This window comes from Filicampus tigris, chromosome 5, assembly GCF_054856515.1.
Source record: "Filicampus tigris isolate MCC_2025a chromosome 5, RoL_Ftig_1.0, whole genome shotgun sequence".
NCBI lineage: Eukaryota > Metazoa > Chordata > Actinopteri > Syngnathiformes > Syngnathidae > Filicampus > Filicampus tigris.
This window is the reverse complement of record NC_141221.1, coordinates 27,065,969-27,090,978: the sequence shown is the minus strand read 5'-3', so window position 1 is coordinate 27,090,978 and position 25,010 is coordinate 27,065,969. Positions and strand designations below refer to the sequence as shown.

At 39.7% G+C, this 25,010-nt stretch overlaps 3 protein-coding genes across 8 annotated transcripts in view; 2 read left to right on the top strand and 1 right to left on the bottom strand.

Moving 5' to 3' along the window:
• Positions 1 to 649: 649 nt before the first annotated feature.
• dph7 (diphthamide biosynthesis 7) lies at positions 650 to 14,060 on the top strand. Of its 4 annotated transcripts, none has more exons than XM_086030339.1 (10): positions 650 to 883; positions 1,112 to 1,272; positions 3,929 to 4,059; positions 6,823 to 6,910; positions 8,269 to 8,363; positions 8,465 to 8,625; positions 10,616 to 10,688; positions 10,756 to 10,821; positions 10,918 to 11,090; positions 13,101 to 14,060. In XM_086030339.1, the coding sequence occupies exons 2-10, from the start codon at positions 1,141 to 1,143 to the stop codon at positions 13,508 to 13,510; spliced, it is 1,329 nt and encodes a 442-aa protein (XP_085886465.1). In that variant the 5' UTR covers positions 650 to 883; positions 1,112 to 1,140; the 3' UTR covers positions 13,511 to 14,060. The 4 variants fall into 4 exon arrangements, with proteins under 4 accessions (XP_085886465.1, XP_085886463.1, XP_085886466.1 ...); XM_086030337.1 differs by having other exon boundaries at positions 651 to 852; XM_086030340.1 differs by having other exon boundaries at positions 653 to 852; positions 8,468 to 8,625.
• A 1,693-nt stretch (positions 14,061 to 15,753) lies between these two features.
• On the bottom strand, positions 15,754 to 18,086 carry mrpl41 (mitochondrial ribosomal protein L41). 3 transcript variants are annotated; one of them, XM_086030342.1, is made up of 2 exons: positions 17,936 to 18,086; positions 15,754 to 16,358 (listed from the first exon to the last, which is right to left on the bottom strand). In XM_086030342.1, exons 1-2 carry the CDS (start codon positions 17,939 to 17,941, stop codon positions 15,918 to 15,920), a joined length of 447 nt encoding a protein of 148 aa, XP_085886468.1. In that variant the 5' UTR covers positions 17,942 to 18,086; the 3' UTR covers positions 15,754 to 15,917. The 3 variants fall into 3 exon arrangements, with proteins under 3 accessions (XP_085886468.1, XP_085886469.1, XP_085886470.1); XM_086030343.1 differs by lacking the exon at positions 17,936 to 18,086 and adding an exon at positions 16,989 to 17,122; XM_086030344.1 differs by lacking the exon at positions 17,936 to 18,086 and adding an exon at positions 16,873 to 16,982.
• pnpla7b (patatin-like phospholipase domain containing 7b) overlaps positions 17,407 to 25,010 on the top strand; it is a 46,049-nt gene continuing 38,445 nt past the window's right edge. Inside the window, exons 1-5 of the mRNA XM_086030336.1 lie at positions 17,407 to 17,568; positions 19,516 to 19,588; positions 21,625 to 21,699; positions 22,507 to 22,594; positions 24,468 to 24,547. Coding sequence (XP_085886462.1) covers positions 19,553 to 19,588; positions 21,625 to 21,699; positions 22,507 to 22,594; positions 24,468 to 24,547 — 279 coding nt within the window. The 5' untranslated portion in view covers positions 17,407 to 17,568; positions 19,516 to 19,552. The remainder of the gene's footprint in view (positions 17,569 to 19,515; positions 19,589 to 21,624; positions 21,700 to 22,506; positions 22,595 to 24,467; positions 24,548 to 25,010) is intronic.

The window sequence follows — 25,010 nt, the reverse complement described above, 5'->3', positions numbered from 1 at the left end:
GGGGAACCAACAATTTTCTCCAAGTGTAGCGTTTGTGGAATGAGGCTGGAGATGGAGCATTACATTACATATCGCCGTCTTCTGGTCAGTATGAGAAATGCTGTCAGTGACAACTTCCGGGAATCTAAAACAGATATACGAGCCGTATTTTGATTGGTGTCACGTGCTGTATTCTATTTTCGTTTTAGAATTAAAAATGGGAAACAAAACCGTTTTTAGACTTTTCCTTACTCGTTCCAGACAATAAAATAGAAAATTAAGCTGTATTTCAATTTTGTGTTTGTATTTTAAAATGAGAATCAAATATACATTTGTGTATGTTTATATATATATATATATATATATATATATATATATATATATATATATATATATATATATATATATGTGTGTGTATATATGTATATATATATATATATATATATATATATATATATATATATATACATATATATATAAATATGATTTTATTTTTTTCATATCTGCTTCCAGACATAATATTCAATGACCAAAAGAGACACGGGCGTGGTAATTTGTTATATTATCATTATTATTATTATTATTATGGCGTAGAGCAGGGGTGTCCAAAACTCGGTCCTCAAGGGCCGGTGTCCTGCCTGTTTTCCATCTATCCTTGCTGCTACGCACCTAATGATCGTTATCAAGCTTCTTCAGCGCTTGCTAACGATCATCAGGTGCGTTGCAGCAAGTAGAGCTGGAAAACAGGCAGGAAAGCAGCCCTTGAGGACCGGAGCTCCACACCCCTGGCGTAGAGCATACACCGGAAAGCAAGGTGGCGCTAATCAAACTGAATGCCAGCATCTTTATTGCCAGGCGGAGTAAGAAAGCAACGTGAGTTTGTTGATCCGAAATCCATTTACCGGTATATTCATTTTATAAGCCTGTCGATTGTCGCCTTGTGTATCATGTAGCGTCGTAACTGCTGTCGGAGACAGTATTATTACTGCAGTCAAGCTAACTATAGCTTTCAAGCTAGCTACCGAATTATGAGACTAGTTAGCTGAATGTTGTATCGTTTATCAGCCTTTGTTTTTATTGTTGAAACGCATGATAAGGTTTATATTAAATCACTTCCCATCTTTTGGATCAGCGCTGTAACGTTATGCAGAGCAGCTGGGCATGGCTTGGAAGTCACGAACACGCAGTCTGCAAGTGTTTGACACAGAATTGAGCGCTGACACTGTGGAATGGTGCCCTGTCTCGCACTGTCACAGATTCCTGGCCTGTGGGACTTACCAGCTCCAAAAAGGGGTGAGTGTTCCGTGGTTGGGAATGACTGTTGTATAGTCATTGCTCAAAAACATACACAGCGGGTACGGAAAGTATTCAGACTCCTTGAAATTTTTCACTTTGTGTCATTGCAGACATTTGCCCAAATCAAAAAAGTTCATTTCTCAATGTACACTCAGCACCCCATCTTGACAGAAAAAAACTGAAATGTAGAAATGTTTGCACATTTATAAAAAAAAAAAATACGGAAATATCATGTGGTCATAAGTATTCAGACCCTGACACATTTTATTCAATAGATGCACCCTTTTGAGCTAGTAGAACCATCAGTCTTCTTGGGAATGATGCTTCACACCTGAACGTTTTTCACACCTGGATTTGGGGATCCTATGCCATTCTTCCTTGCAGATCCTCTCTAGTTCTGTCAGGTTGGATGGTGAACGTTGGTGGACAGCCATTTTTAGGTCTCCCCAGAGATGCTCAATCGGGTTTAGATCAGGGCTCTGGCTGGGCCAGTCAAGAACAGTCACAGAGTTGTTCTGAAGCCACTCCTTTGTTGATTTAACTGCGTACTTCGGCACATTGTCATGTTGAAAGGTGAGCCTTTGGCCCAGTCTGAGGTCCTGAGCACTCCGGAATCATATTTCCTTTAATTACAACCAGTCATCCTGTCCCTGTAGATGAAAAACACCCCCACAACATGATGCTCCCACCACCATGTTTCATTCATTGTATGGATTGTATTGGGCAGGTGATGAGCAGTGCCTGGGTTTCTCCACACATACCGCTTAGAATTAACACCCAAAAGTTCAGTCTTGGTCTCATCAGACCAGAGAATCTTATTTCTCATTGTCTGGGGGTCCTTCATGTGTTTTTTGGGAAACTATGCGGACGAGGCTTCCTTTGGGCCACTCTGCCATAAAGCCCTGACCGGTGGAGGGCTGCTGTGATAGTTGACTTTGTGGAACTTTCTCCCATCTCCCTACTGCATCTCTGGAGCTCAGTCACAGTGATCTTTGGGTTCTGCTTTACCTCTCTCACCAAGGCTATTCTCTAACGATTGCTCAGCTTGGCTGGACGGCCAGGTTAAGGAAGAGTTGTGGTCATCCCAAACTTCTTCCATTTGAGGATTATGGAGGCCACTGTTAGGTCTTATATAGACAGGTGTGTTCCTTACCTAATCACGTCCAATCAGTTTAATTAAACACAGCTGAACTCCTATAAAGGAGCAGAACCATCTCAAAGAGGATCAGAAGAAATGGTCAGCATGTGAGTTAAATATGAAGGTCGCTGCAAAGGGTCTGAATACTTATGAACATTATGCTATTTCACTTTTTCTTTTATCATAAATTTGCAAACATTTCTACATTTCAGTTTTTTTTCTGTCAAAATGGGGTGCTGAGTGTACATTAATGAGAAATGAAATTAACGTTTTGATTTTGGCAAATGGCTGCAATGAAACAGAAAGTGAAAAATTTCAAGTGTGTGTGAATACTTTATCCACTGTAGCATGTCCATTCTTACTACTATCTTTTAATTTAGCAACAATCGAGATGTTTGGACAATTGAATAATTGAATAATTCAGTAATTTGTATTATTAGTTAAAAGCAATCAGAGCTGGGAAGTCCGTCCCTGGCCCGGCCGGAAGCCCATTTTTGGGGTAGGGGGGAAAAAAAATAAATAAAAAATGGCTGGACTAAGCATGGCCGGAAATGGATTTTAGTCCGGCCCACTAATTGGCCCTCATGCGTGTGACGTGCTCGCGAGGCTGCCAAATTTCATCTCAGCCTACTCGGTGAAAGGCTTATAATTAGGCTTCTTTCAAAACAAATTGTGTCTGGGAGGAAAATCAAGCTGCGTGCAGCACTCAAGTATGACACTGGCACATCATGCACTTCCCTACTTCCGGAAATACGCCGTAGCAAAACTGCTGTGTAGTGGGTTTCTGGCATGCTTTTATTTTGAAGGCCGGGAAGTGTGAAGGAGGGGACGTGTGGAAAATAAGTAACTTGAATGCTTGCAGACTTGTCGTCTGTTGGACCCAAATAATTATACCATCCATCCATCCATTATCTATACCGCTTGTCCTCACAAGGGTCGTGGGGAGTGCTGGAGCCTATCCCAGCTGTCTTCGGGCAGTAGGCGGGGGACACCCTGAATTGGTTGCCAGCCAATCGCAGGGCACACAGAAACAAACAAACATCCACAATCACACCTAGGGGCAATTTAGAGTGTCCAATCAACTTACCAAGCATGTTTTTGGAAGGTGGGAGGAAACCGGAGGACCCGGAGAAAACCCACGCAGGCACGGGGAGAACATGCAAACTCCACACAGGGAGGCCGGGGCCGGGATCGAACCCACAACATCTGAACTGTGAGGCGGACGTGCTAACCAGTCGATCACCGTGCCGCCCAGATAATTATACAATACGACAAAACCAACCCCAATGTTTATGAATTTGGCCGGGGGGGGGGGGGGTCGCGGCCGGAAGGGTACTACCCAGGTCAAGGTTGGAAGGTCGCGGCCGGACGGGCAAAAAAGGGTCAAGTGCCCAGCTCTGAAAGCAATTATTTTGGGTTAGCTAAATCATTCACAGTGGCTACTGACTACCATATACAGTGTTTTGATTTTCCTGAACAGTGATGAACATTTGCACTTTTACATTCTTGCTGTAGAAAGGGGAAGAAGATGGTCCCCCATGCCGAACTGGTCGTTTGTACCTTTTTGAATATCAGCGAGAGGCTTTGAGTCCTCCTGTCACTGAGCTGCAGCGCATAGACACACCTGCCATTTTAGATTTGAAATGGTAAGAACTTTAAAGACTTTCATTGATAAATGGCAGACTGATACTGACAATGATTTTTGTATCTTCTCTTTTAAGGGCTGAACGATTTTGAAACATGAATTGCAAGTTTTTCTTCCCCTCAGTATTGTGATTGTGATTTAATATATGATTACTCTTGCCATGATTTAAAAAAAAAAAAAAACCCAAAAAACAAGAGATAAGTTTATTATTTATAACAGTAAACAATATCTGATTTATTAATACATACATGTTTTGGTCTTATAAGTTAGGCTTATGTTAAAATAAAGGCAAATGAACCTTTGACTGAACATGACAGTTTATTCATCTACTTCTATTAGAGTTGTTAACTTAAACACTTTGACTTGCAGTCTTTTAAGCGTTCACTATGACAGCTTCACAAAATTCTACCTAACAAGTATGATGTAAGCATAAATCAGTAAACCATAAATGAGATTATAACAATAATGCAAACAAATCTGTGGCTTCATCACTTGAACTTTTCATGTTTCTTGAAACAATTACACGTGGACTGTACTTCTTAAGCACAGAACCTATCTGGACAGTTTGTATATAAGTAAATCAATTAAACCCCCCCCCCAAAAAAATAAAAAACTCAAGTTGGCCGTCCCGCCAAAATGAAACCGTTTTTTTTTCTTCACAAATTGTAGCCTTTACGATTGGAAAATTGCATTGTTCGAAATTGCGATGTCAATTTGAATTTGATTTATTGTTCAGCCCTATTCTCTTTACAGTTCGATGACCCTTAACCTGCATTTATGGTTGTGTTAACAGGCTGATTGCAACAAAATCATTATTCCTTCTTGTATTAATGGGTGATTGGGCTATCATTAACAAAAACATTGTTTTGAATCGTGTACTTTAAAGTAGAGATCTCACAATTAAAACAATTATTTTTTATAACAGATTGTTTAGAGCCGATTGTGTTACTTAATATTGTCCAAATCCACAAATTTCAACCTTTTAACAGTGAAGTAGTATATTCTCTGATTTTTGTAGTCCCGAGCAGACTGATTATCTTTTGTTTAATCAAAATAAGACTTTTTCAAACATCTGCTTTTACTTTGGAAAACAAAGATCAACATTTTCCCCTATTTTGTGACATGGGATCAAAACAGCAATGAATCTTTATCAATTTATGGAAAAAGTAAGAGTTTATCAATCATGAAAATAATCGTTATTTGCAGCCGTAGTATGAATAACCTGTAAATGACATAGCTGTACCCGAAGCATCCTCAGAACTTTACGTCAATCTACCGGTACTAGCCTTTTGCATTAATCAATATGCAAGAAGCACTGTAGCTCTGAGTATAACATCACTCCCTCTCATGTGATGCTGCTTAATCGTTATTTATTTAGTTTTGTTTAATCATACAACAATAGCAAATAAACAGTAATAATCTATTAATAAACAATCAAGGGGAAATGGTTTTGCAGTCAAATAGTGCAAAAATAAATGTATCTAATTAATAGATGGAAAAATTGATAGAATTGATTCTATTTGATATTGACAGTCCTGCTTTGTAGTTTCAGCATATTACAGTGTCTATGGAGTGTTTTACAAATAGGAATGGTAAATTTGATTTAGAATTTTGTTGATTCTGTGAACTTGTTGTTGAGTAATCGTGTGTTGAAAGCAGTTAAGATAAAATTGAGTGTACAGCAGTTAGAGTACTACAGTACTTAACTCATTCAGTACCAGACATTTTCAGATCCTCTTTTACCCTAACGTTTGAAAAAATGTGAACAAAATATATATAGATAATTTCCTGGAATTGCATGGCTGGACTGTGAAAAAACATATAAATATGTCTTTGGGATTGAATGAGTTTTAAGATTAGCGCCGCGCCCAAAATAGATTTATTAAGGGAGGGAAAACAAAATATTTTTATTTTTTTTTTTTTTTAACTATGTGAGAGACCCCACATATGAACAGTAAAACAAAAAATTACCATACCACACTTAACAATCTCTCCCTCGGATCATAAATTGCATGTAGTACTCCGACTTACCCATGAGAGGCATCATGGGGCCACAGGACAATCAGACTGCTAGCAAATAGCATATTAGTAAGTGCTGCCAGTGGTGGCGATTAGAATCTTTGTTGCTCCGGCTACTTTTTATATCGTGCGATATGGGGCCATTTTTGTAGCCAAACCATTTGCAAATACGTAAACCAGAGTCACAAATACACGTGACCGGATTCACAAATACATAGCCAGATCTGTGAAATTAATGTACAAATGTGTACATTGATATGTTAATGTATAATCTGCCTCTGGAGTGAATGTGATTTTACACGTGAGTTGTGCGGCAGTCTTGCCGGGGAAAAGACACAGAAGTGCGTGCAGTGATTTGTAAATCGCTGGGGTTGGGCCAAAGTCTTGCACCTCCAAAATACTGTAGTCACTTTTAAGGAGACCAAAAAATGGCAAGTTCAACCAATAACATTGCATCATAAAGGAGAGCAAGCCATTTTTAACACTTTAGATTGGTTGATAATGTGTAAAAATAATACGTGTGGGCTGACCAATGGTATAGGTTTTTGAAAAAATATGAAAATCACCAAAATGTGACAAAGGTTTTGACCCGACGCCAGCGAAATGCATGTGAGCACTTCTGTGTCCCTCCGTATCATACCACCAGGGGACGCAAGCACCAAAAACATTGGCCTTTGATGGCGTCTTGTCAGCAGTTCACTCCAGATGTTGCAGAAAGCTTCTGAATCCTTACTCATCTCCTCAGGTGTCATGTGCCTGTGTCAGAAAAGGTCATGCTGGGACTGGCTGCTGCCACAGGAGAACTGCAGCTGTATGCACTTGCAGACTGCCAGGTGAGGAATGTGCCACTTGAGGAATCATGTTTCGTCATCAACAATGTCGTGGTAGTCTAATATGACATTCTGGCAATGAACACAACTGTAGATGCAGTACAGTGGTCCCTCATTTATCGCGGGGGTTACGTTACAAAAATAACCCACCATAGGTGAAATCCGCTAAGTAGGAAACTTTTTTATGCAATTATTATTATGCTGTTTTAAGGCTGTAAACCTCACTATTTATATTTCTCTCTTGTTTTAACATGCTCCAAGTTCAAACCTTAGTAAGAAAAATAAGTATACTTTATTATATTTTTATCATCATTATTGTTATCATTATTGTTGTTGTTGTACCAATTATTAATATTATTAATATTACTTTATAACGAAACAAATGTCAAAACCTTTTTTAACCTCCTGTTATGTTGTGGGTAAAATTGACCCATTTAGAAAATCTAGGGAGGAAAAAAGGATTCAACTTTGTCTGCTGGCCATTTTTTAAATTTTTGTTTCTTAAAACCATTACATCTTTGACAAACATCTTTAAAACATTACATTATGTGATTATTTTTTGGGATGACTAAACATTAGAGCTGGTCACACTGACCCATGAACATAGTTAATAAATGATCACAATTGCAAGTTAAAAACCCAAACATCTGTTTAAGTAAGTAAAAAAAAAAAAGTAAACATAAACAATTCCATACAAATAATAAATGTAATTTTAATGAACAACATATGAAGTTGCAAACATAAGAAATGATCACTTTTGACTCGCGCGTATCTCACACTTACTCTGACTGTCCCTCCTTCATCCTGACGCGCTCCGCTGTATAGCTTTTTTTTTTCCTCTTCTCATTTACAGGTAGTTGTTGCCTCTTTTTTTCTTTCTTGCGCAAGAAGATGAGAAGAGACTGACCTGCCGCCTTCGATTATATTTGAAAACTGTAAGGGTCTTGCACAGCTGGCTGATTTTCAGTGGCCAATCCCACCGTGGTTGCCAAGCGAAGTGTAATATCATCCTCCTATCTTTATTGGCACTTGTGTCCTCTTCATTTTCTCCCTCACTAAGATGCATTCAAATTGGTCTACAGTAAAATGTGGGGTTTGCACGCTGTAAAAAAAAACCAAAAAAAACCAGCAAGCTGAATTGCACTGTAAAAACTACAGGCAGTCAATTAGGACACAATACGCAAGCATGTACAACAACAAGCATGTAACAGGTCCGCCAAAGGTGAACCGCGATATAGCGATGGACAACCGTATACAAAATCACTTGAAACATGTTGTTGATTTCCTCCTCCATTCCACTGGGCTTTCTTTTGACTGATGACATGCTTGGTTATTTCCACTCATAAATGTGTATTCAGTAGGAAGGCAAGAGCAATCTGCAGACTCTGACCAACATGGAGCTGGGAGCAGACCAGCTGGCTCTGTCCTTAGATTGGTCCACTGGACGAATGGACAGGTACGAGACTGTGTATGCTCTACAGCCAGCTTTACTTTCCTGTATATGACAGGCACAATAGGTACATACATCCCTGTGGTACTTTTTATTCCTCATGTCAGCAGCAGTGATGTGCGGGTGGTGTGCAGCGACTCTGCAGGCTGTGTCAGTGTGCTGTCTTTGGATGAAGGTTCCCTGATGACTTTGTCAAAGTGGAAGGCCCACGACTTTGAGGCTTGGATCTCAGCCTTTTCGTACTGGGACACTCAGTTGGTTTACTCAGGTGATAACACCCTTTTCAGAAATGGTCTCTCTCACAGTTGCACACATACAGTATACCGGCACTTGCAGGTTAGGTTTTTTTTTGTTTTGTTTTTTCCTCTCTGCATGTGTTGCTTCAGAACACATAATTACTGGCCGCTATTGGTAGCCATTGCACCACCAATGACAACAGATTTTGCAGTTGTTTTAGCTTTGTTTTTTTAGTGAACTTAAGGCCAACTTTGTCTCAGGAATAAGTGTGAAGTAAGGAGTCATGTTTGAAGGAGGATCAAAATAATCCAGTGTTTATCTGAATTAACACGTAATTTCAAGTTGCGCACTGCCTGAAAACATCTATAACTGCTCACCTTCAAGAGAATTATATTCGAATATGGTAAAATGACAATGACATTTGCAGTGTGTCAGAAAAGTTCAAGGACTGGTGACACAGAAGATACTGTAGTGCAAGGGTCCTGCTCTTTGAGGTCCGCTGTCCTGCCTTTTTTCAATCTCTCCTTGCTGCAACACATCTGATTCAAATAATCAGGATTGTTATTCAACTTCTGCAGACCTTGTTGATTGTCTGATCATTTGTATCAAGACGAACAGGATTGAAGACCCTTGCTGTCGTGCAGGTCTGGCCAACCCGCGGCTCCCGAGCCTCATCTGGCTCTTTGGCCAGTTTCATGTTACTCCTGAAGCCCTTTTCAAAAATGATCTTATCTTAACGCAGTGCGCTGTCAACCCCATTCATTGTGGATGTGGTGAGGGGCAGGGAGCACGGAATGGCGCGGTAAAGGTTCCTTGTTATCGTCCTGGTCTTGTTTCGCAGCAAAATAATGAGCCGTTCTTTTTAAAATGTAATTTTGCTCGCCAGTGTGACATTTAAGCACTTCATTTCCGAGTTCATGTCACGCGGCCAATTGGCTGCATAAAACAGGTGATAATGCGACACGCGTAACGAAATGCCAGTGACATTTCTCCCACAAGCTGCGCAAACATAAGCCAGCCGTGTACGCTCAAAGCTACAGGACATACATTTGGGGCCCCCCATGTAAACTCGGTTTTGCAATCAATCTTCGAGCGAGACATTTGTCACTGCGACGTGCCGTCGTCTGGTGGGCAATGGTGCCCGTTGTTGAGACCGCCGCTTCGCCCGACTTCCACCCCTTGCCCTGGACAACACATCAGAGATAACCCTCCAAATGTAAGCATCTTAGTAAAGTAAACACAAAAAAGAAATTAAGGTGATTATTTTATTGATTGTTACTTGGCTTTTTTTATACCAGTGTTGCCTTTTTCCTGTTTCTGTCTTGATAAGCAAGGGAATCACTTTCAGTAGGCAGCATCACATTTCAAACGCTATAAATATGAAATATGATATTTTCAAATTAGTGAGCAGACAGTGTACTGTGAACTTTCCAGCAATACAGTGAGGCTTACTGCAGTGCTATGAGCTTTCACACAATATTGAAATAAATATCATACAGTGACATCAATACCGTGATAAAACCAAACAGTCAGCTTTTGATATTGTTACAGCAGGTTTGTCTGATGAAAATGTCATTTCCACCCGTGATGGGATTGTTGGGAAAAAATTTGGCCCGCCGCCAAACTAAGTTGCTGATCCCAGTTTTATACAAAGTGAGTAATGCAATGTGTGTGGCTCGTTTGAACGCCGGATTACAATGTATTAACTCGGCCGCGGAAACAGCTCATTTGTGAAACACACCAATGACGTGACACCTTGAGTCGATGTCTCCATCAATCGACGACATTGAGGAGCGATTGTCTCTTTACGCCCAAAACATTTCTCCCTCCCGCCTTACTAATCTGTCAATCTCCTTGTTCTCGCTGGAGTTTCTGGTGGGAGGTGCTAGCATGTAAACAGAGGAGCAAGAACTTAGAAAGTTGCAATTAGAGCAATGAGATGAGCTCTGTGGGTGTGTGTGTGTGTGTGTGTGTGTGCGTGCGTGTGTGGCGTGTGTGTGCGTGTGTGTGTGTGTTGCCAGGTGGCGATGACTGTAAGCTTAAAGGCTGGGACCTCAGGATCGGGCCCTCCAGCCCCACTTTCATCAGTAAAAGGTAATTAATATCGCTGTCCATTTTGATGAAGTACAAACACAACATTGATATGTTATTTGTCACGAAGGCATTCAATGGGTGTGTGCAGCATTCACAGCAACCCACATCGGGAACACATTCTGGCTACTGGCAGGTAAAGTTCACAGTTAATAATAAGTCACATCTTATGTTGGCATGATGTGATTGTATTATCAAGGGTTTGTCTTGACTTGTATTTGTCCTCCCGCAGCTATGATGAGAAGGTTCTGCTGTGGGATGGCAGAAATATGCGGGAGCCTTTCAGTGAGAGTTTGTTAGGTGGTGGGGTGTGGCGGCTCAAGTGGCATCCGACTCAGCAGCATCTGCTGCTGGCAGCGTGCATGCACAATGACTTCCACATACTTCATTGTCAACAGGCCATAGGTGAGTAGAAGGGTTCATGCCACACCAGGGTAGCCAAGGAGATGGACACATTTTTACTGTTTTTACTTCTGCAGAATGAAAAGTGGCCAAATCTGCTGATTTTGAGCCTCTCAAAAGTCAATTGTATCGATTTCTGTAATCTTCCATGAAAGCAGACTGATTATCTTTGTGTTGAATCAAAAGAAAATGTTAGCAAACATCTGCTTTACTTTGTAAAACAATGATTGTTTCTTCCTATTTTCTGACATCTTTACTGGCCAAACCAGCACCTGAATCATAATCAGTTCATGGAAAACAATATTCTGTTCATAAAATGTTTTTTTTTTTTGCAGCTGTAGTATGAATACCTCTAATTAACAAACAGTACCAAATAAAAACAAACAGTCATCAGAACTAAATGTTTATCAATTCTAATGCAGATTTTTTTTATCTGAGTATTTGATGGAATGATCGATAAAATAATATATGTGAAAAATTGATAGCTGCAGTCCTAGAAGCAACTAATTTGTTTTTGTTTTTTAATTATTATTATTATTATTATTATTATTATTGTTGCTAGCTGCCTCTATGTAATTATTGGGTTTGCTATATTTTGTCACAACTCTGTCACTCAACTCATATTTGTTTGGTGCCATTGATGATCATTTCTTCTGAAATATAACTCTTCCACCTACAAATGGGAAACCACTTCAGTGGTGAAGAAAATGAAAACATATCTTGCAAATACAATGCACAATGTTCAGGGCGGGCGCTAGCCATTTTGGTACCCTCAGCATAAATGCTTTGTGATGCCCCCACCCCTGACAGAAATAAACAATATCTGAGTAATTATCAGTTTTGCTTGTCAATATTAATGTTTCAAAAACTTTCACAAAAATAAGAGATAAATAATAAGTCTGTATAAAACACAATGGCACCAAATACTCAAATAAATAAAACTAAATAACTTAAACTTTTAAAAATAAATGCTACTACAGTGATCCCTCAATTATTGCGGTTAATGGGGACCAGAACCCCACTGCACTTGGTGAAAAACAGTGTAGAGTAGAAGTTCACTTAATTTATTTTAAAGTTTAATTTTGGGGGGGGATTTACCCCTATTACACAGTTGCGAACCCCCCGACATGGTTCCCACCCTTCTAAATACTTGTATGACAAGTACTAAAATCAGTTCTCTCTTGGTTCTCTTCTGTTTTAATCAGCAACATTGCTGCAGTGTTAAAAGGCACTGTTAGGAAATAATCTGCTCAGGTACACACATGTACATTTACAGTTCATAAACGTTCTGTAAATTCAGTAAATATAAGTAACATAGATAGTTGCGGCTTATATAAAGGTGCGGCTTATTTAAGGTTTTTTCCGAAATGTTATAAAAAATATTGGCTGGCAACCAGTTCAGGGTGTCCCCCGCCTACTGCCCAAAGACAGCTGGGATAGGCTCCAGCACGCCCCGCGACCCTTGTGAGGAGAAGCGGTACAGATAATGGATGGATGGATGTTATAAAAAATGGAGTGGGTGCGGCTTATATAACGTGCGGCTTATAGCCTGCAAAAATACGGTACAATGATTTCCAATGGAGAGTTTGGAATCGGTTCCCCCCGTAACTCCAGCCGAACAAGGATAGAACGGTAGGGGCCGCGGCCATTGTTCTCATTAACAAGGGCCGTTTTTCATGGAGTCACTTATTTCCTAATTTCTCCCAAATTTATTGATAAAATAGAAAATGACAAGTCTTTCCATTTTCCTGATCAAAAAATATATAAAATGAACTTGTTAGTGAAAACGTGGCCATCCCGGCCCCACCTATAATTACTATTATGATTTTTATTTTTTTACAAGCTTGATTTTTTTTTGTGTGTGTGTGTGCCCCCCAGGCATTTGGTGCCCTACGTACAGTGCGTGATAAGCGTATGCCAAGCGCCGTGTCTGTTCATGTTAATACAGTACATGAAATGGCTTCGTGAGAAATTAACATTCTCTGAAAAATGTTGCACTTTGTTTTCTTCTAGAGTCCAATGAAGGAGCTTGTCCAGTTGTAGCGTCCTACATCCTCCACAACTCACTGGCATATGGAGCAGACTGGTCTCGACTGTCCCTGGACGAACCTGCTCCTCTTTCCCCTCCTGCTACAGAACCAAAGGAATGCAACACAGACAGCGGAGGACACCTACGAATCCAGTATGAATCTCCCACTGCCAGCTTTGACACTTCCCTAGAGGATGATTGTGGCCAATACATCCCAGAGAGAATTGCTCCGCCGTCTACCAGCTCGAACGCAGGCGACACTGTCACACCTGATGATGATGCCTCTTCATTGTCATTTCTTCTTGCAAGTTGCTCATTTTATGATCATATGCTTCACTTGTGGCGGTGGGACTGGGCACCAGTTGAGACACAGGTAGCAACAGATCAATGTTGACCATGCTATGAGGACTGAGTTTACTATCATTTGGGTATATATGGTGCATATTGTACAGTTGTACAATAACATGGACGACTTAGGTTCCTGTTGACTGGCCTCTTCACGGGGGCAAGTCCTATCACAAATGGAGTACTGCTCTGTGAAATGCTCCTAAATGCTGTTGCAAAATTTTCAATACACATTTTCTCCTACCCAACTTTCCCCATCCCTTTGTTCTACCAGACCGAATTTTAAATAAAAACACTTTTAACTCATAGATGCATAAGTTTGTCAAAAATGACCCGATGAGGTTGTTTTCTTGAAATAAATATCGTTTTTAACGTACCGTTTATACATTTTAAGAAATTGTAGTTTTTGTATTACTACCCCAAGCTTCCATTGGAGGAACTTTGCTCGTGAAAGTCGGTCGAAGTTTGCAATCGGAATCGCTAACAGACGCTCCGAATTAGATCCGAAATGAGCAAGATGAGATCGGTCTAACAAAAAACGAGTTTTTAATTATTTTTTATATTAGATTATTTAAAATAAAGACATTTCAAACATGAAATCATTCTTGTGTGGTCGTAAATATAATATTAAATATTATACAACGTCATGTCATCTTCCAAACCGCTTATCCTATACAGGGTCGCGGGGAGTTGCTGGAGCCTATCCCAGCCGTCAATGGGCGAAGGCAGACTACACCCCGAACTGGTCGCCAGCCAGTCGCAGGGCACACATAGACACTGTCACTGAGCGGGAATCGATCCCACGCTGCCCCCACACAACTCAGGCGTGTGTACCACTACACTATCAGGGACCTATTATACAACGTGATTATTCTTAACGAAAATGACAAACATGGCATAAAAATACATTGATTCTAATATGGATAATTTGTGGCCCATTTATGAGAGTGTAGGGTCCAGTCACTTATGCATCTAAGGGTTAAGAACGCAGGAGAATAGAAATAATTTGAGATTCATATAGTAATTTTCAAAAGGCAAATGCATTTGTATATGACAGCTCCCAGTGGTGGTCTTATACAGTACGTTTACATATCTGTCAACTTGTACGTTTTCCCCGTATTTTATACGTTTTTTGATCATTTCAAATTATGTACGCCGTATAACAATTTTTGTGCGGGAAATTAAAAAATAAATAAAATCGTTTTTTGTTAGACCAATCTCGTTTTGCCTATTTCGGCTCTAATCCGGATTGTCTCGGTCACTGGTAGCAGATTATTATCTTTGTTCTTATTCCACATTCTTTACTCACAGTCTGTCTTGCTGTGAGTAAATAGGTGCCGCGTTGTGTTTGTAAGGTTTATTATCGCTTAATAAGGGGAATTGCAATCATTAATAAGGGGAGCAATTGGCTGAGGTTGACAGGTATGCGTTTATAGCTGGAAGTTTCCAGAATGCTTGATTTACACGCGAGCTCAAAAAATAATGCATTTTTTGGTGCATGTCAACCCAAACATTTTTTTTCACGAATATGTTCTATCATGGCTCAACGTCAGAGAAAAGGTGAGCTGTGATAGGTCGTTACCTGAGCAATTGTGATGTCATTTTCAGTTGACAGAAGTGACAAAATGGCGGCCCCCTGAGATGGCTAAAAACAGGTGAATTTTTCTGCTTAACTCATATTCCACAAACTATGAAATGGAATGGTCAGAATGCCGTGTTTAGACTAGTGGGCCCATATATCCAATCCAATCCAGTTTATTTGTATAGCACATTTTAAAAACAATACTGTTACAAAGTGCTGCACGTAGCATCTGTTTGTGAAATCACAACCAATGAATATATGAAGAAATAAAATAGATAAACAATGACAATAAATGAATACATAAAATAAAATTAAAACACACAGAGGAACACACAACCCATGCAATGTTAAAACTAAAAGCCAGAGAATAAAAGTGGGTCTTAAAGCGGATGTCAACCCAAACATATATTTTTCAAGAATATGTTCCCAGCAGGCCCACTAGTTGAAAAATGGCATTCTGATTAATTTTGCGATTGTGGAATATAAGCTAAGCAGCAAATGCACTCATTTTTAGCCATCTCCGGGGGCGGCCATTTGGTCTTCTGTTGACTGAAAATGACATCACAACTACTCACAACGACCAATCACGGCTGACCTGTTTTCTGAATCTGAGCCAATGATTGGTCGTTGTGAGTATTTGTGATGTCATTTTTAGTGAAATGATTAAATAGTAGGCTCAGGAACCTTGACTAATACTGATCATACCAGACTGCATAGTTTGGTTTTATTGTACTTGATTAGGAAAGAGACAAATATAAACAAAGTATTACACCCATCATGGAGCATGTTGTCACTGCAAAGGGCCTGGAGCCTTTTGTCATCAGAAGTCTTCCTTTGCAAATAGATCTATCATATCACAGATGTTAAGTTCATTTTAACGCACATAGTTCTTGGGATACAATTTAAACAACTTCCCCTCCTGTGTGTGTTCAAATCCGTATTTCTCCAGTTTCTCTTTGTCATAAATCCCTTCATTCAAGTCTTTCTTGATCTGAGGAGCCACCACTTCGGCAAACAGACTTTCTGCAGTCACTGGAGGCTCAGTTCCTTCTGGGGAGCGGTATGACACATAGGGTTTGAGTTTAAAGCCGTCCAGACTGGGTACCACAAACTCAGGAATCATGGCCTGTATTGCCACAAACTTTCTGCTGGGGAGCTTTATTCCAGCTGGTCTTGCACCTCTTCCTTTGTTATGAGTCCTTGAACCTCGCTTACTGGTGAATTCTGACATTCTGTCTGCTCCTCTTGTAAGGCCCCTTATCAGTGTGGACAATACACCCATTGTGTCACAACTGTGTATTCCTTTATAGAAAACCTGTGGGGGAAAAATGAAAAAAATCAATGTTGTATGTTACAATAAGTACTAAATGATCTCATCTCAGTTTCCTAACAAATTGATCAACTCAGCCATCACTTTCACGATGATTTTCTTGTATGAATGACGGGTGGATACACAGATTGTAATTTCTGCCATTTATGGGAGAGCGTTTAAACCTCACTCACGCACACTATTATGCTGCGAATGAACGAGAGGCAAAAACAATAATCGCTCTTAACAAGCATGTTAGCATACACTACTTGTCCGTGAAGACACAGCAGCACTTGTGTAGCCCCAAAATACACGGTCATTTAATTTCCATTGTTTTTACACTTCAAAATCCTTGAAATGGGAATTAACGCTAATCTCGTACTAAACGCGATGCAGGCAGACGCGGAAAGCAAAATGTTGGTTTGCCTTCTCATTCAGACCGGAACCGCCTTTAAGTGGCTAGCTTGCTAAGGACACTGTTTTGCAAAAAAAATAAAAGTATATATATGTATCGCATTACTTGTAGGTAATCCACTCTAATCGTGGATGACACTGACACTAGACAGAATGTCTAAAGAGTATATCTTAATACTGTCAGCATTTTAGTCAAAATATACAACAATCGACTCATCTCACCTTGAACACGCGTTCCGATGAAAATAATGTTAACGACAGTCAAACAACACGTATGTCGATTGGCCGAAAGATAACAGTGTTCACCAATTAGAATCCAAGATACTAGTGCAGAAGCGTTTGTGATAAAACCATATTAAGGAACATTAAAAGAACCGTAACCTCCGGCACAGCTACCTTCAAAACAATGCTGCAATATAATTTTGAGCAAACAAAGAAACCCAATATTCAACACTAACACAAAGAAAAGTAAATGTAATTTATTTCAATTATTTTTATTCTACTCTGGGCCAGCTATGAGGGTGTGACAAATACATCTCTCTAGGAATAAGTGTCGGCTTGGAAATAAACATTTTATTTTGGTGGGAACGGCAGGATATTCCAATGGTTATCACGAATCACTCTTAACCTTGTTGTGATTCACATGCATTCACTAAAGCAGAAACGGATACGTGAGAAATTAACTTCTCCTGCATATACGCATAGTTTATATTAATAGCGGGCACGTGTTGTTTTAACTTCTCTCTTCTTTCAAATACTTTTATGTTTAATTTTGTTGCGCATCACAGAGGCAGAATCCACAGTGAGTAACCTGTGGAAATGAACTGTTAACTTCACTAGGCGAGGTATTGTGCGTATTTATAAATTGAGTAATGTCTAATAATGTTTGCGTGCAACCCATAACTGAACTGAATATTTTACTTGAGTTTTTAAAGTTATTCGTGGCATTCAAAAGTGCACAGCGGGCGCACAACAGTGCATTTGTCAGCAACCAAATTGGATATTATTTCTTGATTAACAAAAGTCCATTTTAAATGTTAAATGATCACGGAATTAAGTAGGCGACCACAGAAGCTGTTGTCCCCGTACGTTAAGTCGCCCCCTTGGGATGGGTGCATAGGACACCCCTGCTAAAAAAAAAAAAAAAAAAAAAAAAAAAGAGCACAGACCAGCATGGTTTTGTTGCGGCGACACCAGCAAGAGCAAAACGGCAGCAGTAAAAGTAAATCAAAAACAGCCAAAATTTAAACAGTCTACACTTGTCACTCTCAACCCACAAAACCAACAGAGCCAAAGCCACATTTCACCACCACCATGCTGTTAATGCACTGTAGTTAGCTGGTGACACCAGCAAGACTCCAGCTGGTGACCTGCACCTGGCTGGGCCACAGCAGCATGGTCATCCTGCTGGGTGGCTGTGGCTCAGTTCATAGAGCAGGCTGCCCAGTGACTGACGGTTCGGCTGTTTGAGTCTTGGCTGTTTTGCTCTTGCTGCTGCTGTTTTGCTCTTGCCGATGCCCTGCAAGACCAGCACGAAAACACAACAACACCGTGCTCGTCTATGCTGTTTTTTTTGGTTTGTTTGTTTTTGTTATTTGTTTTTAGCAATCAAAATCAATCAATCAATCAAAATGATTGTTCTCTTCTCTTCTTCTATAAAACAATAAAACTCATTTTGAAATGGACCCTAACCCTTAAATGTGAAAGGATGCCCCCCTAACCCCGTCAAGTCTATATGAACAACAGATAAGCAATATTTGTTTGTAAATTCTGTTTGCCTTTTGCCCAATTTCAGCGTGGTTACAGCGCATAGCATAGTCCAGTAGAGGGGGTCAGTGTTTCTGGAGTATCTGGTTACGAATACTGGGCTGATATAATGGGTGACCTATTTTTTTCCTTAGGGAATGTGATCTTTAACCCACATTGGATTGTTTACCTAACTTAAAGCGGAGGTCCACCCAAACACTTCTTTTTTCAAGAATATGTTCCCAGCAAGCCCACACATTCTGATTAATTTTGCGTTTGTGGAATATAAGTTAAGAAGCAAAATGCACTTGTTTTTAGCCATCTCTGGGGGCGGCCATTTTGTCTTCTGTCGGCTGAAAATGACATCACAACTGCTCACAACGACCAATCACGGCTGACCTGTTTTCTGAATCTGAGCTGTGATTGGTCGTTGTAGCCGTGATTGGTCGTTGTGAGCAGTTGTGATGTCATTTTCAGTCGACACAAGACAAAATGGCGCCCCCAGAGATGGTTAAAAACGAGTGGATTAACACTTATTCCACAAACACAATATTTATAAGAGTGCCCTGTTTCAACTAGTGGGCTTGCATAGAACATATTCTTGAAAAAACATTTTTGCGTTGACTTTCTCTTGGAACTAATCACAGCTCAGATTCAGAAAACAGGTCAGCTGTGATTGGTCGTTGTGAGCAGTTGTGATGTCATTTTCAGTTGAAGTAGACAAAATGGCCGCCCCCAGAGATGGCTAAAAACAAGTGCATTTTGCTGCTTAATTTATATTCCAAAAAAACGCTAAATTAATCAAAATGCCGTGTTTCAACTAGTGGGCCTGCTGGGAACATATTCTTGATAAAAATATGTTTGGGTTGATTTCCGCTTTAAATTGATTTGGAGATTTATGATGCTTCATCCCAATTACAATAAAAACATACATACAATCAGCTTTTCAAATAGTCTTCATATTATTCAACATCCTGATATTTCCCAATTATATCACACCTAGGGGTTGCCTTGTGCTGTTGTCTAAACATCAGTCAGACATGGAAGACAACAATGAAGAAGAGACTTGCAGTATGGTAGGTCTGTCAGAGTCCTGTTGATTTCTAGTCATTGTCTGAGCATACTTTAAGTATTGTGTTCATGGTCGTTGCGATGACTTGTGCTACAAAGCTATGATCTTGTAAATACACAGCCGATACCCTCCGTATTTCCGCTAAATTTATATTTCGAGAATTTCTTACTGTATGAATGTATAAAATTCACATGGAAATTTTGAATGGGACTGCTGACTCGTCAAGTTTGAAGAGTCATTTGCAAAGGTTCATGGCAAGGTGGGTTTGAGCATTTGTTGTTAATGAAAAGGAAAGTCCTTCACTCAACTAATTACGAACGGGTACAGAATATAAATCTATAAAACAATCTAAATTTGTGGCTTTGAGTTTGAAATTTAGGGAAAAAATGTAATATCAATTAGCTGAACAGAGTGAAGCTCTGCCACCTCTGCTAAATTGTCATCAGTTATCTTTGACTAAAATTAGTCTAAAATATATGTAAGCATGGAACTGCCAATGTGAAGTAAAATTCCTTAATGGAAAATACATACAAACGTACTTGCGAGTAAGTTCAAACCTATTTGCAAGAATATTTGAATATACTTGCGAGTAAGTTCAAATTTATTTGCAAGTACCTTCGAATGTACTTGTGAGTAAACTTGAGCCTATTTGCTAGTACATTCAAACATGCTAGCAAATATGTTCAAACGTACATGTAGGCTCAATGCAAACGCAGCATTTTTCCCGTAATACAACGGAGTATTGCCTTGCGCATGCGCAAGTAAAAAAAAACAAACATGTTTTGTAGCATTTGGCCTACATTATACCGATACGTTCGAGAATTAAGTCAGTAAACATTGTTTATTCAATGTTTTAATGGTTTTTTGTTTGTTTTTCATTTTTATGTCTGCAATGCATTTTTCTCCATTCGGCATCCATTATCTGAACCTTTATTTTGACCTACTTGATTTTAAAAGTAGCTAAGTGACTTTAATTGATTTTAAAAGTAACTATGGTACTTCACTGATTACTTGGTTTTAAAAGTAACTAAGTTACTTTACAGATTACTTGATTTTTTAGGTAAGATAGCACTTGGTTTTAAAGTAACTAAAGTACTTGATTTTAAAAGTAACTAATACGGGTGTAACGAAAACCTATTTGAACCAGAAAATCATTTTTGATTTATAAGATGCGAGTGAATCATGTCAAATCGAATCATTCCGCTTATAAACATATCAAGATATGTATCGAATCGTCTTTTATTGGAGAGATCTATCTTCAAAGGAAATGGCACATTTACAGTACGGAGAAGTTCTTTCAAATGTATGTAAAATGACAGCAAAAAAGTCATTGCATCATACTGAACTCAGTTGTACTTTGTCGAATAGAATTGTAATCCCACTGAGTCTAACCAAATCAAATCGGTCCACTTTCAAATCAAACCGTCCTTGAATTGTTTTTGCACCCTACTGTACGTATACAAAACCATATCGAATCATCTTTTGTGGAAAGATGCTCACCCCTAGTAACTAAGTTAATTTACTATATTTTTAAAGCAACCAAGTTACTTTACTTGATTTTAAAAGTAATTAAGTTACTTGACTGAATTTCCGGAGAGATTGCACTCTGCATCACTCGGACAGACCCACGCAGTACACACTAATGTTGTGTTCACTCACCCTCTTTAAACGCACCCAGTCGTGCAAGTGTACATTTTTAGAAAAAAGTTTGACATCGAGATGAATACTGTATGGGCAGAGTGTTAACAAAATGAGATGAAAATCTCACCTCTGTTGGTTCCTGTATGTGCGAACAATGGCTTAGAAAAAGGGAGTCATGTGGTCGCGTTTGACACAGCTCCCAATTCCTTTTCAGTAGGACTTTTTTTTTTTTTAAATCGATTTTTTGGAATTGTGTTGCCATGTTGAAAATGGAATTCTGAAAAAAAAATTGAACTGAGTGAGGCTTAGACACATTGTCTGATACCTAATTTGTGCAGATAAAGCAGTCCTATAATTTTCAACTCATTGAGCGTGTTGCTAATGTGCTTTTTGTTTCAGAGCCCGGCTCCTTTTGGAAGTGAACTCAAGGCCAAGATGCAGCAGATTATAGAGGAACGGACAGAGGCCAACATGGTAAACGCCCAGAGTGTGTTATAGTTACTTCGTATAGTTATAGTTTTGTTCTTGTCTCACTGAACTTTTAGAGGCTTGTCTGCTCCTCTCAGTCTATCCAACACTTATTTTAGTGCAAACATAAACATACTTTTGATCAGAGGTATGCATTTTACTAAAAATTCCCGTGATTGGTTGTTACCTGAGCCCTGAGAAACTGTGATGTCATTTTCAGTCAACAACAAGTGTCATAATGGCCACCTGCTGAGGTGGATAAAAACGGGTGAATTTTCTGTGTTATTCACAGAGATGGGCATTTTACTTAAGTTTGCCAGTCCGTCACCCGTCAGCGTTCTGCGCACCCGTCCGTCATTCGTCAATCTGTTGTTTCCCAATCTCCTAACCCCACTCTTTCCAAAAGTAAAAATAGAAATGTAAAACTTAACTCACAAGAACTTGCCTGTAAAATTGTCTCTGTATTCAAAGCTACTTTATTACTTCTTAGGTCATTAACTAGTCAGCCTGAGTAACTCATGATTCTCTCTTTGGTGCATACCGTTACCTGCTGTACATATACAGTCAATGCAGTCTGGGTCACATTTCCATCAGCAAAACGGGTGTCCGTCAGTGACAGACAGATGGATCGGTCCGTCGCTCAGACAGAATGCCCACCTCTGCTTATTCATATTCCACAAATGCATAATTCATCAGAATGCCGTGTTTCGACGAGTGGGGCCACATAGAACACATTATGGTTAAGAAAATCTTTGAGTGGACTTCTCCTTTAAAGAGGCGTTTGAATGTCACTTTGATTGTGTTGTCTTCTAGTGGACGGCTATTCTCATCGGAGCTGTGACAGTTGTTTCCCTTGTGGGAGGTGTCGTGTTCTTTCTCTACAGAAGATACAGGCTGTCAAGTCAGTATACTTTATCTTTCCTCTTTTTTGTTTGAATCAACATCAAGTTAAACTTAATATTGTAATACATTAGCCTTCATTTACCCATGTAGATCATAGTGGAGAAATGTTATAGCTATCATCTGTGACAAGTTTTGATGCTATGAAAAACAAAGGCAAACGTTTGTTGAGGCTGCATAACACAAGAATGTGTTGGGATGGGTAACTAAAACCAACCAAAAGCCCTTTTTGTAGATTTCAGTGGTTGACAACTGCCAAACAAATGAAGGAAAAATTCTATGGCTACGGCTACCTTGAATGGATTAAAGATTTTGCAAATCTGTATTGCAAACCGTTTCGATTTTGGCTTGACTGTGACGATATCGGGTCCTTTTAGACAGTAGTGGATTTTGTGCTGGGGACTTAAACTCACAGCCCAGGGACCCTTTGTGGCCAAGCAGGATGATATTTTACTTGACATCTAAGTTTAATGTTAGGGCGGCCCCCATCTTTTCGTTGCAATGGGAACGTTTGTTTTAAATTTTTCATCTCTTGTGGGCAACCATAGCTCAGGCTCATGACAGCTTTCGTCAAATTGTAATTCTGGAGTGACACAAAGTGGAAGGAAAAGCTATGCTGTCACACAGTCCCAGTCATGTCTTTTTCAAAACCTGCCATGAAGAAAAAGGCTGGTGTTGAGAACAGCCAATTAAAAAAAAAATACAGGAGACGGAATGTTTTTTTCGATGACCATAGGGGCACCCGCAGGGAGATAAGAGAGAGGACCACGTCAAGTTCTGAAGAATCGTTAATGAACTGTTATTATTAAAGATGGAGAAGATTGGATACGTTGTACTTTTTCGGAATACCTGAACCCCTTATTTGTGGAGTACTTAATGCAACCCAGACACACGCACATAAATTGAGCATGAGACCCCTTCTTTAGTGGGACATTACTTTTTCCTATGTGCATGTTCTCGTATCAAGTCCTTAAATACAGGAGAGCAAGTTGTGAAAATGACTTAGATTGCCAAAATGATTGCAGGTTTGGCAATGGCGCTTTTCTTTGAAAGTAAAATTCTGATTCAGGACTCAAAACTGCCCTGCTCTTGATCATCAGGGTAGCGCAAAGCAGGGTGAGCTAATACCAGACAAGACACCCCCCCAAACCCTCTGCAAGCTGTTGCAATAAATAAATAAATGAGGGTGTGTGCTGTGATTCTTCTAGCTTCGATCAGAGCAGCAACAATTCCTGATGTGTGCGTGGCATGTGTTGCAGACCTGTCGCCAACAGCACAATGCGTCGGTCATGTGAATCAATGTGGCAGGGAATATAAAGAAGCCTAAAAAGAAGCCTTTCACCGAGTAGGCTGAGATTAAATTTGGCCGCCTTGCGACTACGTCATACGCATGAGGGCCGATTAGTGGGCCGGACTAAAATCCACTTCCGGCCATGCTTAGTCCAGCCTTTTTTAAAAATTTGTCATCCCCCACCACCCGCCCCAAAAATGGGCATCCGGCCGGGCCGGAGGGTCAGACCGGTCCGGCCCGGGACGGACTGCCCATCTCTGTAAACTTGACTTTTTAATACAGTGGTGTGGGCTTAGCAGAAGTTTATTTGTATTACGCAGGACTGCCCCCTCACAACAACTGCTTTAAATTGTGAAAAAAAAATGCATTATTTCTCATTTAAGTTCTCAGAAGGGGCTGATGTGAGTTTGATTCCTTTTTGAATGTGAGAATACGTGTTGTTGAAGATGGTGATGATTTAATTTTTTGTGATGGAGAGCCTCATGATGTGTTGCATGTCTATAGCACAAATATCAGTACCAGTGGACGTCAGAAAACAAAAGAAAATGTTAAGGTCTTAACAAAGATTGTTGGTGTGTTTCAGAGGAGGAGGCAGGCATACCAAATTATCGCTTTCGAAAAAGAGATAAGGTTATGTTCTACGGCCGAAAGATAATGAGAAAGGTGAGTATATTTATTGATGCCTATTTCTGGACACACCCCTGTTGCTATGGAGTCACTTGTAGTCATCCCAAACTTTTCCCAACCAAATAGTCAGGGAATGTTCAGTTCGTTTTTCTTTTCTTGTTTTTGGACGTGGTAGAGGAATTAACAATAAAACATAGCCTAATTTTTAATCCATCTATATGTAAAAACCAATAATTTCACGACAGTTGTACAGTAAAAAAAATAATGGTTTGACAACTTGTTGCCTCTTGAATGCATCTCTGCAGGCTCTTCACCTTAGCATAGAAAACAATAATACTGCACTTTGCTGCCGTTGTTGTTGCACATTGAAAAGCATTTTAGCCATAACGAGAGCTTCACATTTATATACTTTTTGGCCAGGAAGTATATCACTCACATCTACAGTATGAGACTACTTATGATTGGCCCTATGGCTTCATATCAAATTCAGCTTTGAAAG

Coding starts and splice junctions, on each gene's coding strand:
- dph7 (XM_086030339.1), top strand. CDS start 1,141: ATGGCTTGGAAGTCACGAACACGCAGTCTGCAAGTGTTTGACACAGAA. Junction 4,060..6,822: donor GCCATTTTAGATTTGAAATG/GTAAGAACTTTA, acceptor TCATCTCCTCAG/GTGTCATGTGCCTGTGTCAG. Junction 8,364..8,464: donor TCCACTGGACGAATGGACAG/GTACGAGACTGT, acceptor TCCTCATGTCAG/CAGCAGTGATGTGCGGGTGG.